The sequence below is a fragment of the Lates calcarifer genome, linkage group LG4, assembly GCF_001640805.2.
Source record: "Lates calcarifer isolate ASB-BC8 linkage group LG4, TLL_Latcal_v3, whole genome shotgun sequence".
In the NCBI taxonomy this organism is placed as follows: domain Eukaryota; kingdom Metazoa; phylum Chordata; class Actinopteri; family Centropomidae; genus Lates; species Lates calcarifer.
Window position 1 is genome coordinate 1,322,953 of NC_066836.1, and position 18,411 is coordinate 1,341,363.

The 18,411-nt window shown below is 43.9% G+C and overlaps 2 protein-coding genes across 2 annotated transcripts; one reads left to right on the forward strand and one right to left on the reverse strand.

The window, feature by feature from the left end:
- Nucleotides 1-535: 535 nt before the first annotated feature.
- LOC108882469 (immunoglobulin lambda-1 light chain) lies at nucleotides 536-7,029 on the reverse strand. The gene is made up of 6 exons (XM_018674983.2): nucleotides 6,838-7,029; nucleotides 6,426-6,745; nucleotides 4,077-4,092; nucleotides 3,411-3,440; nucleotides 1,783-2,091; nucleotides 536-1,664 (listed from the first exon to the last, which is right to left on the reverse strand). Exons 1-6 carry the CDS (start codon nucleotides 6,878-6,880, stop codon nucleotides 1,483-1,485), a joined length of 900 nt encoding a protein of 299 aa, XP_018530499.1. The 5' UTR covers nucleotides 6,881-7,029; the 3' UTR covers nucleotides 536-1,482.
- A 1,638-nt stretch (nucleotides 7,030-8,667) lies between these two features.
- vcpip1 (valosin containing protein (p97)/p47 complex interacting protein 1) lies at nucleotides 8,668-18,249 on the forward strand. Its single transcript, XM_018674970.2, has 3 exons — nucleotides 8,668-11,494; nucleotides 13,662-13,748; nucleotides 14,462-18,249. The coding sequence occupies exons 1-3, from the start codon at nucleotides 8,845-8,847 to the stop codon at nucleotides 15,253-15,255; spliced, it is 3,531 nt and encodes a 1,176-aa protein (XP_018530486.1). The 5' UTR covers nucleotides 8,668-8,844; the 3' UTR covers nucleotides 15,256-18,249.
- The last annotated feature ends 162 nt before the right edge of the window (nucleotides 18,250-18,411 follow it).

Genomic DNA, 18,411 nt, shown 5'->3' on the forward strand with positions numbered 1-18,411 from the left:
AGCAAACAAACAAGAGAAAGAAAGGTTCCCAGATCTTAACAACCTTGATGGTTGAACAAAGAAGAATGTAGCAGCTTTGTTTATGGTGTAATTATTTTCAGTAAATTATTGCTGCTGCATAATGATGACATCCTCAGAATTATCTCAGCTTCCCTTTTCATTACAGTCAACCTAACAAACATAATGTCCAAGGGGAAATGAGAAATTCAATTAGATTTTTTTAATGAATTCCTCAGTTTTTATTTTGTGTTGGCTAAAAAATTATTGAGGAAATGTAAAAAAAAATGTGATCACCATTCAGAATATTAAAGCATATATATTTTAAGTATATTTATCTATTATATATTTATTACAGTAAAGTACAGTAATTTAATCACTATAAATACTTTGTAAAGTTACTGTGCAGATAGATTTTTACATTTCTCAAGAAAATGATGATGAATGTAGGTGAGAATTTCAATTTAGAAGTTAGAAGTTTTAAATTAATATCCAGAATATATCCAGTTTGTCTTACCTAAAAAAGAATAGTCCCATGTTGAATGTTTTTATTACATTTATTAAAACTGGGCACTGTATACATGAATAACACAGTATTATTGTATGTACCAGTGCTATGACTAATGAATGAAAAAATGAGAGAAAGTATCTTTATTTTTTAAACAGATTTTACTACATGTGCTTAATAGTCACTAAAAATATCACAATAAAAAATGTCAGGATAAAAAAACAGCCATTTGAGTTAATAACATAAAGGAAAATTGAGAGAAATGTTTAGTAAAATAAGCATCATGTAAAAAAAAAACAAAAAAACTAAGAGCTGAGTGAGTTCTGAATCACTCTAATCTCCTGATCAAATGTCCTGTTTTTAATTAAGCTATAATTATAAAACTTATAAAAGTTTGATATTTATATTAACACTTGTTAAAAACTACATTTGCTATCTATGGATAATGAGATAATTGATTATTATTTTGAAAATTGATTGAAGAATGAGGCTGGTGTTATTCTTTTTAGTTTGTATCAGCAAAATCATTCATGGTCTACTCTGAACAAGTTCAGTCTGTTTATCAGAACCTGAGTCATCTTATTCCTCTGTGTCACAGAGATGAAAACTATTTAAAAAACGCATCAATGAGCCTCACTGTTGCATTGTGGGTAGACGGTAGATGACACCAAACATGCTCATGGGCCAGTTTCAGTGTTTATTGTGCTCACCACTGAAAGAAATAAACTACAATTAATCACGTTCATCATTTTGATTTTAAAATGTAAAATTCCACTTGCACAAATGTATGTCACTACTTTTACATGACACAGGAGCTCAGGCTTTAGCTACACAGACAGCACTTGTCAGGATACATTCATGGTTTGGTTATCTTAAAAGAAGAAGGCAATTGAGTTTTAATGAGCATCTTACATTCGGCAGCGCAGGAGTTTTTCTTTAACAAGCATCAGTGAGAAGTTAAAGCTGCTGGAGGACGGTCAGTCGTCATATGTGTGGTTGGTGGACGGTGCCTTGTTTCTGACGATCCTGATCAGAGAGAGTCCACAGCAGTACACCAGACTCTTCATTATCAGCACTGCGTAGAGCAGACAGAGCAACTTCTCTCTGTACCAGGTCACCAGGACTGGACCTGGTGGTGGAGGAGGAGGAGCAGTAACCTCTGAAACAGAAAAGGATTCAAAAAGAAATCAGTCAGTCCTCTGCTCCTCTGCTCTCTTTGACAGCGTCTCCACATGAAGCTGAATCACTGCTCAACACAGTCACCAAACCTTCATTACCTTGTAGTGTTTGGGCCTCCACTGTGCCCGTCTCGTGCTTGACAGAGCAGTGGTATTTATATGTGTAGAAAGCATCTCGGTCGACCAGCAAGATGGAGGCAGTGCGTCCCGACTCTCTGAGCTCCAGCTGCTCTCCCTCAGCAGAGGGCAGCTCCTCCAGAGAACCATCCTCCTTCGGTCTTTTCCAGGAGAACTGGACCAGAGGAGGAAACATGCCTGAGGCCAGACACAGCAGGGAGGTCTTCCCCTCCAGGTGGGCTCTGGATGCTGCTGGGTACACGCTCACCACGGGCTTCACTACGTCCTCATCTGAAGTTTGACAACAGCAACAAGCAGCACACACACACATTCACACAGTCAACAGCAGTTTCCAGCACTGCACTGCATTCAGTCTGATCCTGGAAACTACATGGACTCTGATCACTAAACTACTCATCAATACAGCACAAAGTTCACCACATATACTGGATTCACCTTCACATAGAAACATTCTCTGCTATATATCATGCTTATATATTATGGATATCATCAGAGAAAAGTGTGTGTTTGTGTGTGTGTGTGTGTGTGTGTGTGTACGATATACATGTATATATGCATATAAAACATATTCATATAACACTTTACTACATAATTCCATATTCAAAGAAAATATACATTAATAATAAGATATACAATATCCACCAACAATAAACAGACATTCTAATTTTCATGGCATAGTGTATATCATGATCAGAATATTGCATGCGTGTGTATGTGTGTACATGAAAATCAAAACCATATATTTATCGATAAACTATACAATCTCATACAAGAAATATTTTCCATTTCAAAAATGTTAATATTTTATTTAAATTTATAATTTTAATATATTGCAATATTTTGTTCACCATTAAAGCTTATCACATGTGTGATCATTCATCATTTATATATGATTTTCTCATCTTTTACCCAACAAAACTTTATAAACATTATTATAAAGATATGTTATAATAATATCTTTGCTTTTTGTTGTTGTGTGTTTCATAAAATCCTAATGGCATGAACAGTGACTGACCTTTACGATTAGGTAAATATTGTTATTATAGTTTTTACAGAAATAATATCTAACTATACTGTACATAAATATGTATATTTTTTGTATTAAATAATAAAATATTTGGAATCATATAATAGTACACACAGATATATATAAAATGTTTCATGATTTTGATTATTACTTTCTAAAATATATTTAGTATCCAAAAAATATTTGCCACCATATATCAATTAAAATATATTCACTATACTTATAATTACGTGTGGAAATAATGTAGCACATGGATAAATAACATTAAAGACAATAGAAATGATGCAGATTTACAGACATATTTGTAAGGAGAGGTTGATAAAATCACCTCTTGACTCACTGATGGAGTCTGAAGGTTTATTAAACTGCAGGTGTTAATAAAACAGCAAATGGAGCAAATATATCACTGATAGGATCCTCTCATTACTTCTACCATTTTAACATTTTGTGCTGCACAAGAAAAGACAGACGATTAATACCAACATAAAACTTAAAGCATGAGTTAACAAACTTAAAAACTTGATCAACAAACAACTGAAACATAATAAATGTTTATTCTTACCTGTTACATACAGTTTAGTTCCAGAGCCGAGGATTAAGTAGTTGTTGGAATCACTTGATCCTCCCACAGTGAGAGAGACTGATACAAAAACCTGTCTGCTGTTGAATGTGTCAGCTGAGGTGAACGAGTCCAAATGATGAAGCAGTATCATATTTCAGCTCCATGATGTGTTTCTCTAATGTTCACATGCAGATTACAGTATATATAAAGATTACATTGAGTATTTTGTGTGTGTATTTCAACCATTTACCATTGTCATTGTCTGAGATGGAGGTGAAATATGTGAACCTGGGCTGTGGTTTACTGCTCTCTTCCTGTCACAAACACTGTTTGACATCTGTTCATCTGTTGGTTTTTGTTCAGGCTGCACCCATCATTTCTCACTGTGGGCAGCATTTTTCCAGCAGGCACAGAGGTAGTTGGCTGAATGAGAGAATTTAATTTTTGTCACCACCAGCTCACATTCGTACTTTTTCCTTAAAGCTGAGAAATCATTTTTCTGAGGATGACCATAGAGTGAGTAAATCTTCCCATCAGTCAGATCAATACGCAGAATCACTCTGAGTGGGTCTGTTTCTGTCTTCTGGTACCAATAAACCTGCTTTTTATCACACTGCTCAGTTCAGCTCCTCACTCCTCCCATCAGCCCCTGCAGTGGACAAATATAGATAAATAGCCTTTCCTGCTGTTTTTCCATGTATGTATAAAAGTGTGTCATCAGCGTAGAGTTGTATATTCATGCTGTGACACTGTTGTAGACTGATCAAAGGTTAATTAACACACACTCACAGAAAGTGACATATTATCTTGAACAGTTTCAGGCTAAATGGGGAAAAAATCACACATGTAGAAATGAAGAAAAAAATTATTTGGCTCATCTACTATTAATCTTTGTAAACCTCACATTACATATTAACTCTGCTTTGTTAGTAGTTTGTTTTTCAACCTACTTTTAGAAAGTAATACCATTTCTCTCTCCCTTCGTTCGATCTAACACCTCTGTTTGAATTTAGTCATAGCTGCTGAACAGCCTGCGGTACCAGTGGAATAAAACAAAAACTAACATTAGATATTCATTCCTCTGAGGGACTTTAAAGTTCTGTTTGCTGATATATGTATTAATCCTTTTGAGTATTTGTATGTGTACAGACTGCTTTGTGTATGAAACAACTAAATTAGAAGTTCATCAGTAACAAATCAAGAACTAGAGTATCCATTGTTGAGGCCACATTTTTTGTGCAGTCCTTCTTGTTTGCAGACTTTTCGTTTTATAAAATAAATGACTAGATAAATAAAAAGTATGAAACTGGAGTGAGATCAGGTTCATGAGGAATACATTTCTGCAGAAGATGATGGCACCTAAAAGCCCAAAGACACAATAGAAGTTCAGCATCATTATAATGAACCTATGAGTATTTGGAGAATATTAAGTTTATGATTGTATAATGGGTGAGTGGATTATACTACAGTAATGGTTTATGAGGTTTCTGTGGTTTACTGCTCTCTTCCTGTCACAAACACTGTTTGACATCTGTTCATCTGTTGGTTTTTGTTCAGGCTGCACCCATCATTTCTCACTGTGGGAACTATAACAGGAGCAGTAGTAGGAGGCTGAATGAGAGGGGCTGTTATTGCTGATCACCAACTCACAGCCATTCTCTTTCCTCATAGCTGAAAAATCATTTTTCTGAGGATGACTAAAAAATGAGGTACGTTTTTGACCAGTGCGATCAAACCGCAGAATCACAGTGAAAGCCTCTGTGTCTTTCTTCTGGTACCAGTAAACATAGTTAGTGCTACACTGCTCAGTTCCTTTACAGCTGATGGTGTCAGTTTCACCAACTCTTTTAGTCAATGATAACTGGTCCTGAACCAGATCTGCTGCCATGGCAACCAGCGCTGTAGACACACAGACAGGTAGATGAAGGTCAGTGTGACAGTGTTTGTTAAAGGTTGAGTTTGTTGGCTCCTGATTGGCTGGAAACACTCACCTGAACACAGACAGCACAGAGCAGCAGCTGGGAGGAAAAGCATTTTGTGCAGTGGTGTTTCCTCTGGTGAACCTGGGGAGAAGTGGCGCTCTGATGCAGCTGAGGCCAAACAAGGACGAGCTGTGAGATCAGACGAGGGCCACGTGCTTTCTGACAGCTCCTCACTCCTCCCATCAGCCCCTGCGGTGGACAGATTTTTTCATGTATGTATAACAATAGTGTCATCAGCATAGAGTTGTACATTCATGCTGTGAAACTGCTGTGGAAGATCATTAATAATGTTTAGAAGCGAAATGATCAGAGGGCCCAGTGCTGATCCTCCATCATGTTTGATAAAGAATAGAATGTTTTGAGTTCAAAAGTAGGAATTTTGTCACTGACTGTATCAACTCTTTTTCCAAGCCCAGGCTCAGTTCTTTCTTTTCAAGCTGGGGGTTAGGGATAGAGAGGGATATAACTAGGATACAACTGAGTATTGCAGAGAGCTGATCCGAGGACAGTGGATATATCTCACTCTTCCCTTAAAAATGGATTCTGCAGAGGAAAGTTAAAACTAAAAATCTAGTTTAACTTAACATTTCATGTGTGACAGCAACAGTGTATGAAGCCTGTGTGAAGATTAAATAGAAAATGTTCCACTGAGTCACTTTATTTGACAGGGTCTGATCTGTGGAGGTATAACTGCTGTGTCAGTGAAATTCTACAGCATAGGGTGTGTTTTATTTATTGATCATCATCAGGAATTTCACCCAAACAATTTCAACCAATCTGCAGCATAAACATCAGTTAAATTAATAAGTACTGGTCACCAAGAGAGTCACAGAGAGCTGGCAGAGGGCTTTTTCTGTGAAGGGGCCAAAGAAAGTGTCTCAGTTCAGACTGTTAGTGACTCGGGCTGGGATGGAGGTGAAATATGTGAACCTGGGCTGTGGTTTACTGCTCTCTTCCTGTCACAAACACTGTTTGACATCTGTTCATCTGTTGGTTTTTGTTCAGGCTGCACCCATCATTTCTCACTGTGGGCAGCATTTTTCCAGCAGGCACAGAGGTAGGTGGCTGAGTGGGTGAGTTTAACTTCTTTGATCACCAGCTCACAGCCATTTGATTTTCTTGAAGCTTTGAAATCATCTCTCTGAGGATGACCATAGCGGGAATTCACCTTCCCATCAGTCAGGTCGATACGCAGAATCACTCTGAGCGGGTCTGTTTCTGTCTTCTGGTACCAATAAACCTGCTTTTTATCACACTGCTCAGTTCCTTTACAGCTGATGGTGTCAGTTTCACCAACTCTTTTAGTCAATGATAACTGGTCCTGAACCAGATCTTCTGCCATGGCAACCAGCGCTGTAGAGACACAGACAGGTAGATGAAGGTCAGTGTGACAGTGTTTGTTAAAGGTTGAGTTTGTTGGCTCCTGATTGGCTGGAAACACTCACCTGAACACAGACAGCACAGAGCAGCAGCTGGGAGGAAAAGCATTTTGTGCAGTGGTGTTTCCTCTGGTGAACCTGGGGAGAAGTGGCGCTCTGATGCAGCTGAGGCCAAACAAGGACGAGCTGTGAGATCAGACGAGGGCCACGTGCTTTCTGACAGCTCCTCACTCCTCCCATCAGCCCCTGCGGCCCACACAGGAGGCTAGTGTCCGACAAAAGGCCTGTTAGTCTTTGTATTTCACAGAGCTGAAGGAATGCACTTCAAGAAAGGCACAAATATAGATGTTGTAAACCTGTCACACCTGTGTAAGATTTCCACCTGTGACACATGAAAACGTCTGCAGTGGATTCACTTCCTTTGATTCACAACATCTATATTTGTGCCTTTCTTGAAGTGCATTCCTTCAGCTCTGTGAAATACAAAGACTAACAGGAGTTTATTTGCTTATTTATAAATGGAAATGATTTCTTAAATCTCTTTTAAGGGAAATCGCCTCAGGTCTTCCTTACAACAGTGATCTCAACCACAAGATCTCATGATTATTAGGTTATAGACAGATGAGGTTTGTATGGTGGGTTTTTGTTTGCTGCTATTGCTGAGAAGAAAGAGAGAAAGGGAAATCAAAGTGTAAGACCGCCACCCTGTGGTTAATCAGAAGAAGTGCAGGGGGATCCAGATGCTGATGCGGTTGCCATGGCGACATGATGATGCTCTTATTAGCAAATAAATTATAATAAAGATAACAAGAATGGCCAATACTGAACAAAACAACACACAACAGTCACTGACACTTACAGTCAATGCTGTTAACAAAAGGCACTCGGACGATCTGATCTCTGTTTTGTTTGCTTTTGTTTAAAGGTGTTTTGGGTGAAATTCTTCTTTATTTTTAATCCTGCTGCTGTTGTTCACAACATTTAACAGACTAAAGAAGGCATTCATGTTTCATATTCACAAACCAGACTTCCATTCACATCCGAAATATCTTTAGTATTTAACTTGATTTTTATTGTCAATCATTTGCCACAAAGTTCACACCAGATGGCAGCAGCAGGCTGTGTGAACCAGTTTTCCACTGAGTAGAAAGTGTAACTTGGTGGAGCAAGTTAATGCCGTATTGATGAAAAGTCACTCAGCATTTATATAAATGTGTCATTCTGGTTCTTTGAGTTGTCTGAAGTGACTGACAACAAGTAATCATTTAATTAACACATTTCTGAATGGAGTACGGCGACTGCAGCTTTCTCTCAAAACCCAGACTCAAGACGGGGAACGTGTATTTGAAACGAGGTCGCTGGATGTTCAGAGGTTTGAAACCTCTGCTTCTGAGTAATAACTGTAATAATTAATAATCCATATACACCTTCTGTATTTGGTTTAGTCATCCAGTAGTAACAGCTTAACTAACCCGTTATCAGTATCGCTGCCTTCACACTCAACTAGTTTTATGCCCCCGAATCAACCAAACCACAGTATTATAAAGGCACATTCAGCCAAGAAATGATTTTAATACATTTCGGGGTCAAATTCCTCGGATGTAATCAGTTCATTCTGTCTAAACTGCCATGATTCTGCCGTATTGACTTCCTGACACAACAAAACGTCGCTCGACGCGTTGCATTCTGGTAAATGTAGTCAACCGAATTTGAATGTAGCTGATTTTAATCATTTAACATTAAATGCAGGTTTAACTAAATGAGTTTTCTCTTGTTTCGGGTCGATACTGGCACAAAGAAAACAGAAAATGCAGCTATGTAGAGGATTACGTGTAAATATTTAAACGTAGTTACGCAGCAGAACTACAACTCCCACAATCTGGCGTCATTGCGTTTCACGTTTAGCAACGGTCAGTCGCTAAAGAAAAAAACAGCCGCTTCCGTGTTGTTCTGGTGTTATTTTGGTTAATAACAGTCGTTAGCAGGGTCCGGGCTCGTCTGACGGTCTCGCCGGAGTGTGACTATCATGGTTTTGTGAAGCTGACAGACAGTTTCAGCCTTTTTCCCCCCGAAATGTCGCTGCTACAGAGCTCAAAGAAAAAAGACAAGCGTATTTTGTCTGGTACCTGCCCAGACCCGAAATGTCAGGCGAGGCTGTTCTTCCCCGCTCACGGCTCCGTTAGCATCGAGTGCACCGAGTGTGGTCAACGCCACGAACAGAAGAACCTGTTAAATGTCGAAGAAGTGACCGATCCGGATGTTGTGCTTCACAATCTGCTCAGAAACGCCCTGCTCGGCGTCACCGGGGCCCCGAAGAAAGGGACCGAGCTGGTGAAGGTAATGGGGCTTTCTAATTACCACTGCAAGCTCCTGTCCCCGGTCCTGACCAGGTACGGCATGGATAAACAAACCGGCAAAGCCAAGCTGCTGAGGGAGATGAACCAAGGTGAGATGTTTGACTGCTCTCTCCTGGGAGACAGGGCTTTCCTGATCGAGCCGGACCATGTGTCCACCATGGGCTACGGCAAGGACCGGTCAGGAAGCCTCATATACCTCCACGACACCCTGGAGGAGGTTAAGAAAGCCAACGGGAACAGAGAGTGTCTCATCCCGGTCCATGTAGATGGAGACGGGCACTGCCTGGTCCACGCTGTGTCCAGAGCGCTGGTGGGCAGAGAACTGTTCTGGCACGCCTTGAGAGAGAATCTCAAACAGAACTTCAAGCAGAACCTGGACCGCTACAAGGCCCTGTTTCAGGACTTTATCGACGCCGCAGAGTGGGAGGACATCATCAATGAGTGCGACCCCCTGTTCATCCCACCTGAAGGCGTGCCGCTTGGACTGCGCAACATCCACATATTTGGCTTAGCCAATGTCCTCCACCGACCCATAATCCTGCTGGACTCCCTGAGCGGAATGAGGAGCTCTGGGGATTATTCAGCCACCTTCCTGCCTGGGCTGGTGCCTGAGGAGCAGTGCCGGGGCAAAGACGGGAAGCCCAACAAACCCATCTGTATCGCCTGGAGCAGCTCCGGCAGGAACCACTACATCCCTCTGGTGGGAATCAAGAACACGGTGTTGCCCAAACTGCCGGCCCGCCTCCTGCCGAAGGCCTGGGGTGTCCCCCAGGAGCTCATCAGGAAGTACATCAAGCTGGAGCCGGACGGGAGCTGCGTGATCGGCGGCGACCGCAGCTTGCAGGATAAATATCTGATGAGGCTGGTCAACGCCATGGAGGAGGTGTTCATGGAGAAGCACAGCATCCACCCGTCGCTGGTGGCTGATGTGCACCAGTACGTGTACAGGCGGACCGGCGTGATCGGCATCCAGCCTGAGGAGGTGACTGAGGCAGCTAAGAAGTCGGTGATGGAGAACCGGCTGCACCGCTGCCTGATCTGCGGCGCCCTCTCTGAGCTCCACGTCCCTCCAGAGTGGCTGGTTCCTGGTGGGAAGCTCTACAACTTGGCCAAGTCCACACACGGCCAGCTACGGCCAGACAAGAACTACAGCTTCCCCCTCAACAACGTGGTCTGCTCTTATGACCCCCAGAGAGATGTCCTCGTCCCAGATTACAAACTGAGCTCCCTCAACACCTGCAACTGGTGTCACGGCACGTCAGTCCGCCACATCCGCGGCAACGGGTCTGTGGTTTACCTGGACGGGGACAGAACCAACACCCGCTCCCAGGGGGGGAAGTGTGGATGTGGCTTCAAGCATTACTGGGAGGGGAAGGAATATGACAACCTCCCCGAGGCCTTCCCCATCACGCTGGAGTGGGGGGGTCGGGTGGTGCGAGAGACTGTGTACTGGTTCCAGTATGAGACGGACACAACCCTGAACAGCAATGTGTATGACGTGGCCATGAAACTGGTCACCAAGCACTTCCCAGGAGAGTTTGGCAGCGAGATCCTGGTGCAGAAAGTGGTCAACACCATCCTGCATCACACCGCCAAGAAGAACCCGGACGAGTACAACCCAGTGTCCATCGACGGGGCTCATGTCCAGCGTCTCACCGACACCACAGAGACTCAGCAGGTGGCCGACCCCCAGCCACCCACTAAGATCATCCTGACCGGTCAGAAAGCGAAGACGCTCCACAAAGAGGAGCTGACGATGAGCCGAGCCGAGCGCAGCATCCAGCAGAGCATCAGCGAGCAGGCCTTCGTCACTCAGAAGCGACGGACTGACAAGCTGAAGCAGGAGCAGAAAGGCCACGGCCGGACGTCCTCCCCCGGCGGGTCTCCAGAAACCTCCTCCTCCTCTGCTCCGGCCACGCCCACAAAATCCTCCTCCCCCTCCTCATCCCACAAGGAGAAGAAGATCCGCGTGACCACCAGTGACGGCAGGCAGGCCATGCTGACCCTGCAGGCCCACACCACCTTCTCAGAGCTGCAGAGGAGCATCACCAACCAGTTTGGCGTGCCGCCGGCGCAGCAGTGCATCCGCTACGGCTTCCCGCCCAAAGAGCTGGTCCCCCCGAAGGATGGCGAGGAGAACGAGCCCGTGGCGCTGCAGCATGGTGACAGGGTTACCGTGGAGATACTGAGGGGCCCCGAGGACAAGAGCCCCGCGGCCTCCATCCCTCGAGCCTCCAGCTCGCACTCCGCCCTGCACTCGGTAAAGAGCGAGGACGCCGTGACGTCCGGCAGGATGAGCAGCCGCGAACTCCAGGACAGCATTGACCTTGAGATGTCCTCCCTCTGTCTCCTAGCAACCTTGATGGGTAAGAATACAGAGGAATGTGACATGTAGGCCGCCTCCCCCGAGATCCCCCCCACCCCCAACCACCTCCTCCTCATGAAACTTCTTTTACAGAAACACTGAGTTTAGTCATGAGAGCAGATTTTACAGCAGAGATGAACTGAGTCACTGTATCCAGGTAACGTAAGGCAAGTCACTTTATCAGCTGAACTAATAATCAACTCCATTAGTGATTATTCTATTGATTATTTTTAACTAAGCAGTGAAACATTTAGAGTAAACACAGTATGAAACACAGTATGAAACAGAGAGGAGCAGAACACTGGCTGAAATATGTAATGTATTTTATTTTAAACAGTCAAACCTTCATTTAACAAACTGTTCCAGCACAAGATCATGTTCACATTCACATTTTTCAGCTCAGGCTAAAACCTGCAGCTGAAGTGACTTTTTGATTAGCTGAAACAAGACTGTGTCATTCTGTCCAGTCCTGAGCAAGCAAATGAAATTCCCTTAACATTACAACTGATGCCACTATAAACATTTCAGAGCTACTTAAATAACAGCTGCAAAGACATGAAGATAGTTTATCAGAAATGGAGTTTTACTGTGATTTTCAGAGCAGTTATTAGATTCCTGGTTGTGAGTCGATTCACCTCGTTGGTCATATTTGAATCTACTCTGCACATTAAAGGATCCATCAGAAATTTTTCAGACTCGTCCTAAACCTCGTGTTCTGCTCGTTTGTGCCTTCCTTCCATCTTTGCTCGTCTACACTGAACCAAACAGAGCCGACGTAATCGGTCTGCGTCTTTCCCACCATGCCCACCGATTCAGCTCTCTGACTGCCTCTGCTGCTGGCTTAAAGGTGGAACTGTATCAACAGAACAGTGAGGCAGAATAATGGTGCAACATCCCCGCCTTGGACAGACTGTGTAAAAGCAGCTTTAATCATTCTTCCTGTTGCTCATTGAGAGATCTCTCAGTGTAAGTGATGAGGGACAAAATCAGCAGTCCTCAGTCAGTGTAAAAACACAGTCTAAAGTTTCTCTTTAGTTCACGTGAGACTCCAACAGTCTGAGTTCATCAGATCCAGTGGAAATGTTCTGAAGTTAGTGTCGGTGTGTTATCGTTCTTCCACTGCAGCTCAGTGAGGAAACACTGTACATGAAGAGGGAATCTTACAGTAAAAAGTCTGAATCTTTGATTTGAACAGATCAGCTTTAGATTAATTCACAGTGACGGAGCATTTGTCCCCCGTCACCTCCATCAGAATCGCATCAGGAAGTGTCCTACGCCTACGTCGTTGAATGCGGCTGAACGGCAGCGTTCATCAAACTTACACAGCGACCTGCAGTGTGTTATTCATATTATTTGTTAGCAGGGAGCGAGAGGGAACTGTGGCTGTTTCACTCCGCTCAGCAGTCCAGGTGTACGGCACACGTGCACGCTGGTTCCTGATTGGTCACAGCAGGCAGGTTAATGGCTACGTGTGGACTGAGCAGGGTGCAGGTGACGCCCATCACACTGTCTGTTTCTGATCAGCTGCCCTGAATGCTACCAGAAAAACTGTGTGTGTGTGTGTGTGCTGTGAATATGCTGACTCAGGCATCTCACCTGCCAACAGGGTCAAAGGTCGCGGCTGCATTCAGATAAACAGATCAGCAGGCCAACAGGCAGCGTGACTGAGAGCGTCTGTCGATATTCAGGAAGGTTTCATCTGCACTCTGAACGCTCTGCAGGCCTGACGCTGCATTTCCTGTTAGCAAGAGCTCATATTCAATAATGCTCCAGTCCAAGGAAAAACAAAACATCCTCAGTCTGTTTCTAACCTGGAGCTCAGATTCTTCACTCAGATGCTTCAGTGAACAGTTTGAATACGTGATATTTGAGTCGAGGTTCTTCTCCCTCTTTACTTTTCTGTGATTTACAGCTCCCCTGATGTTGACTTGTGTTTCTGTGTTGTTGCCAAAAATAGAAACGGCACAGTCACACCTGTGTATTTTGATAACAAATGATCTCAGTTTCAATGGTGTTTCAATAATAAGATATTTTCAGTGATTGATATAATAAATCGATTCTGCATCATTACAGCTGCATGAGGACTAATCTTTACATCCAGACTCATTGAAACCTCGTGCTGTGTTTAGAGTTTGTTAACTGGTGTCGACTGTTTGTGTGTGTTCCAGGTGAGGACGTTTGGTCGTACGCAAAGAAGCTGCCGCACTTATTCCAGCAGGGTGGCGTCTTCTACAACATTGTCAAGAAAGACATGGGTAGGTTTGTTTTCACAGTGATCGTCTGATCCCTCAGGCAGTGTATTTATATGCAGCTCAGTTTCCAGGGTACAGTCAGGTAATGAGATCAGATCAAGGTCTGTGGTCAGAGGAGAAGATAAGACACACCTGGTGAACTTATCTACATTTCTGAAACACATAACGTCAGACAGGAAGCAGCAGAGTTTACATGCATCCTCAAATACAAAATAACTGATGCTAAGAAGCCTCTAGAAGTCTGTCCTAACCCCAACCCACTGAACATTTGATCGATTGTTGAATGTGCAGAGAAGGAAAATCAAACCCGTGCTCTCTCACTACAGAACCTGTTAATGAAGCAGCATCTTCTTTCACTAATGCACTAAAACAAGTCAGGAGGAGGTGAAACCATGATAACACTCGTCTACAGTCTCTTATCAAGGATATGGGAAGACATAATGTGACATACAACACGCTGCCCCAACGAGCGCTGCAGGTACACTCAGGTCAGCAGTGAGGTTTGAATGGGCCCCCCACCAGAAACAAAAAACTGCTGATAGAAACAGAGCAGTTCAAACAGAGTATAAGGATCTGTTTAATCTCCTTATTGAGGAAGATGAACTCGGTATATTTGGTAGACCTGACCTCCCTCTTTACTTTTCATGTCCCTAACTTTAGATGCAGAGAAATGTTTCTGACGTGTCTTGAACAGTGGTTGTCTTCCTCTCTCTCAGGTCTGATGGATGGGAAACACTGCACGCTGCCTCACCTGACGGGGAAAACGTTTGTGTATAACGCAGCAGAGGAGCGTCTGGAGCTCTGCGTAGACACCGCCGGTCACTTCCCTGTCGGCCCCGATGTGGAGGAGCTGGTGAAGGAGGCGCTGGTGCAGCTGCGCTCGGAGGCGGCCACCAGGGGCAGCAGAGAGGGGAGTCCGTCGCACGGCGTGCTGCGGCTGGGCAGCGGCGGTGTCGTCCGCAAGAAGGAGCAGCTGCAGAGCGTCACCGCCTTCCAGGGTAAAGGTCACTCTCTGGGCAGTGCCGGTAGCTCCTCCCCTCCTGAACACCGGCCTATCACACGCCAGCACAGCAGCGGCGTGGACCTGAGCGCCAGCGTGTCCAGGGGCCCCCCAGACCTGTCGGACATCCCTGAGGATGCCACCAGGGAACTGGTCCGCATGGCGCCGGGCTTTGTCACCATGAAGGACGGTCGTGGTCTGGACCCCAGCCTGATGGAGCAGCAGCGGAGGAAACTGCAGGAGATGGTCTCCTCCATCCAGGCCTCCATGGAGCGCCACCTGAGAGAGCAGCAGAGCGCTGCCGCCGCAGGGGGCGGGGTCAGCCAGGAGCGGACAGGCGGGACTAAGACGGGCGCAAGCCAACCAACACCTCCAGCCAGCCACGAACCTCCGGCTGCAGCAGGTTCCTCCTCGGCTGGAAAACCAGACGGGAAGGCAGAGGAACCGGAGGAGATGGAGAGCCAGGACGCCGGGCAGAGCAACGCCACCGAACCCATGGATCACTCCTGATCGCTCCTGACGCCCAGCACCGCCCCGCCCCCACCCCGCCTGGCCAGCATCTGTGGGTCATAACGCCTCAGGTCGGATCCTAAAGCTTTGGTCTTCATCGTGTTTCGTTGTCTTTACTGCATGACTAAAGAGCGGGCCGACCGTCCTCGCCCCCCTGCAGACTGGGGGGTGGGACATTAATCAATAAGGCGATATATTGTGACACGTTGTCTGTGATACATCATTGATCCTCTCACACCAACATCACAGTTCTGTTGCAATACTGAAGCTGCTGCTGTGTGTGTTTAAACTCTATGCACTTTGGTACACACTCTCATCTCCGCTGTCTACACGACTGTCAAACTACATAATGCACTAAATATTAAACACAGCTTGTGATTGATTCCCCCGTTTGAAAGGAATTGTTTTGCTTTTTAAGATAAGTTTTTCTCTGCAGTTGATGATGTATCATAAATAACTGTCTTACAATATATCGCAGTCGCCTGCGCCGTGACAGGATTGTATCTTTAGTCCTGTGGTTCCCACCTGCAGACGTCTAATCCTCTCGCTATAAACACGCACCGATACTCGTGTGTGAGACGCATTCCTGTAGATAGAGAAATCCTCTGAGTCTTAATCTGCCACCAGGAGGAGAGCTGCTGGTCGTCGGCAGCGCAACGTCCTGCAAACATGCTTCCGTCAAAGTGCACGCTCTGAGAGGTGCACCAGCCTCTGCTACGCATCAACGCCTTCATCACTGAAATCTGCTTCTCCACCGTCCGTCTGTCTGTCTGAGGACCGCAGGGAGAACTCTGGATCTGTGTTTGCTTGACCGTCTGACCCCCTGACAGGACAGTTTATCTCCCACCCCCAAAAAATGAATTTGACACAGAGTCAGTGATGTGAAGCACCTGAGTCCAGACCAACCTGCACCACCCACAGGTGAGTAGCAGCTGCTGCAGCTTTCACTCTCACACCTGCAGGTAAAGAGTGACACTGTGTTCATTTCCTACATCTAAACCTCTAAAATGCTTTGTTTACTGATTAATGCAGTGCAGCGTCATGTGTCCACAGACTGTTACACATACATTCAGGATCTGAACTGTCAGCGTTAAAATCCCAACTATATGTTTGAAGTCATTTAGAAACAGACGGCACTGACGGGTTCTTAAACGTCCTTTAAAGCACATTAAGTGCTCACAGACACTTTATAGCCACATTTTAATTCTTCTTCTTATGAAGAATATTTGTTAATGACGTGTTTTATGTTTAAAAAAAACATTTGGCCAATAATGAAATAATCACAGTTTGGGTTATTAGCCTTAAAGAGACAGGGTTGGTCGAGCTGTAGTTGTAATTACAGAGGCCAAACAAACATGATTAAGCTGATTTAGTTTTGTCTTTTATTCAGAATATTTCAACTGTAAACTTTGGTTTTATTAAAATCTGGAATGTATTTAGCAGAACAGTTCACAGTTATAATTAGTAATATTAAGACATCATCCTCGTGTGAAGCTCAGATCAGGTGTCAAGGGAAATAAATGAGACATTTCTAAAATCATCAGGAAACACTTTGTGTTTTACAGTCATGTTGTTAAAATTGACGCTCCACTGTTTGTATGAAAACCACACACACACACACACTCACTCACTGATTGTAACCTGCACGTGGCTCAGTTTAAGTTTCAGGTGTGTGAAGGTGGTGCAGGTGTGTTGAACCAATGATGAGGAAGCAGCTGTATCAGGTGCTTCACATCCAAACACTGATGAAACGAGTGGACTCATGAGTCAGCACACTCTGGATGACTAAATGGCCAAATATCATATTTTACTATTTCTACAAAAATATCACCCACTTCTCCCTTAAATGGAAGTTGTTGAAGAAGCAGCCAGTGGAATCACGAATGAAGACTCCTGTTAAAGCTTCACGTTTCATTTCTTCTTCTTTACAAACGGTCACATTTCTCCTCTGTTCAACACGCAGCCCTGACATAAGACCTCATGGAACAGTTATGATGTGGGTAATCAATAAATATTGATCACAAACTGTAGGTCAGTGTGATAGTATACTAAACATGTTGGTTTAAAAACACAGTGGAGTAATAACATTCATTTCTTGAGAGGCCGGTCAGAGGGACAGAGGAGGACTGTGACCGATCACTGGCTCAGTCGTCGCTTTATGTTTGAAACGTCTCGTTTAAAAAGTAGAATGCGGCCAAAGATGAAGCAGCTTAAACTGAAACCAGTTTATTAACAGGAGGTTTGTGCCAGACTTTATTCCTCTGAAACAACAGGACTGAAAGTCACTTTACACTTTGGTTGCCAACAAAACATTTTTCCATGTTTCCATGTTGCTCTTGAAATGACATGGTGATGGAACTGATCATCAGGCCTTAAAATCAGTTTGTTTTACACTGAGGTTTTTTTCTGTTTTACTTCTAACTGTCCGTTTAACCTCAGACTCCATTTATTTCATCTTAAATCTTTCCTAGTGAAATCTCAGTTTGAACTTTTTGTTTTCTGCTCTGAGTGAAATCTCAGTCTCAGCCTGTGAATCACAGTCCTTCAGTTTTTCAGCTCTCTGAGGTTTATTTTGCCGTTGAGGTGAACAGATGTAAGACATAGCACTTTGTTTGAGAAAAAGAGGGAATGTTAGTGTAGCAGCTTGGTCTTAGCTGAACCTGAATCGTCAGTCAGTCAGAGAGGAAACCGGTCGGTCGGACAGGAGGAGGAAAAGTTTGCTCAGACGACACTGCTGTAACAGACTTGAAGTTTTTCTTTGTGACTGCTGTACTAATGACATGAATTGTAATCCAGTTGTATAATAGTATATATTGTAGAATATTTGGACCTGTACAGAAACTACAGAAACACAGATTGTTCAGTTCCTTCAGCTCTTTTTTTTTGTTAACTTCTCTCTGGTTTGCTAATAAAATATTGATGATACACGGCTTCGACATCGCTGTTTGCATGTGTGATGAATTTTCAACCCCAACAATAAAATCACTTCCTTCACTTGTTTTTGTATTTTGTCGTCACTGACAGATTTTTCTGTTTGTCTTTTATATAAGAAGAAAAACTGTTTGTGTTTGAGACGAAAACATTTTATCGTTGTCCTTTTTCTGAAGTTACCATAGTGTTTGTGAATGTCTGAGTGTTTTTTCCAACAGACGGTGG

Excerpts from the sequence above, each read along its gene's own strand:
- LOC108882469 (XM_018674983.2), bottom strand. The coding sequence starts at position 6,880 with ATGCTTTTCCTCCCAGCTGCTGCTCTGTGCTGTCTGTGTTCAG. Across the intron at positions 6,746-6,837 it reads TCTGTGCTGTCTGTGTTCAG|CGCTGGTTGCCATGGCAGAA; the intron begins GTGAGTGTTTCC and ends GTGTCTCTACAG. Across the intron at positions 2,092-3,410 it reads AACTAAACTGTATGTAACAG|ATGAGGACGTAGTGAAGCCC; the intron begins GTAAGAATAAAC and ends GTCAAACTTCAG.
- vcpip1 (XM_018674970.2), top strand. The coding sequence starts at position 8,845 with ATGTCGCTGCTACAGAGCTCAAAGAAAAAAGACAAGCGTATTTTGTCT. Across the intron at positions 11,495-13,661 it reads TCTCCTAGCAACCTTGATGG|GTGAGGACGTTTGGTCGTAC; the intron begins GTAAGAATACAG and ends TGTGTGTTCCAG. Across the intron at positions 13,749-14,461 it reads CATTGTCAAGAAAGACATGG|GTCTGATGGATGGGAAACAC; the intron begins GTAGGTTTGTTT and ends CCTCTCTCTCAG.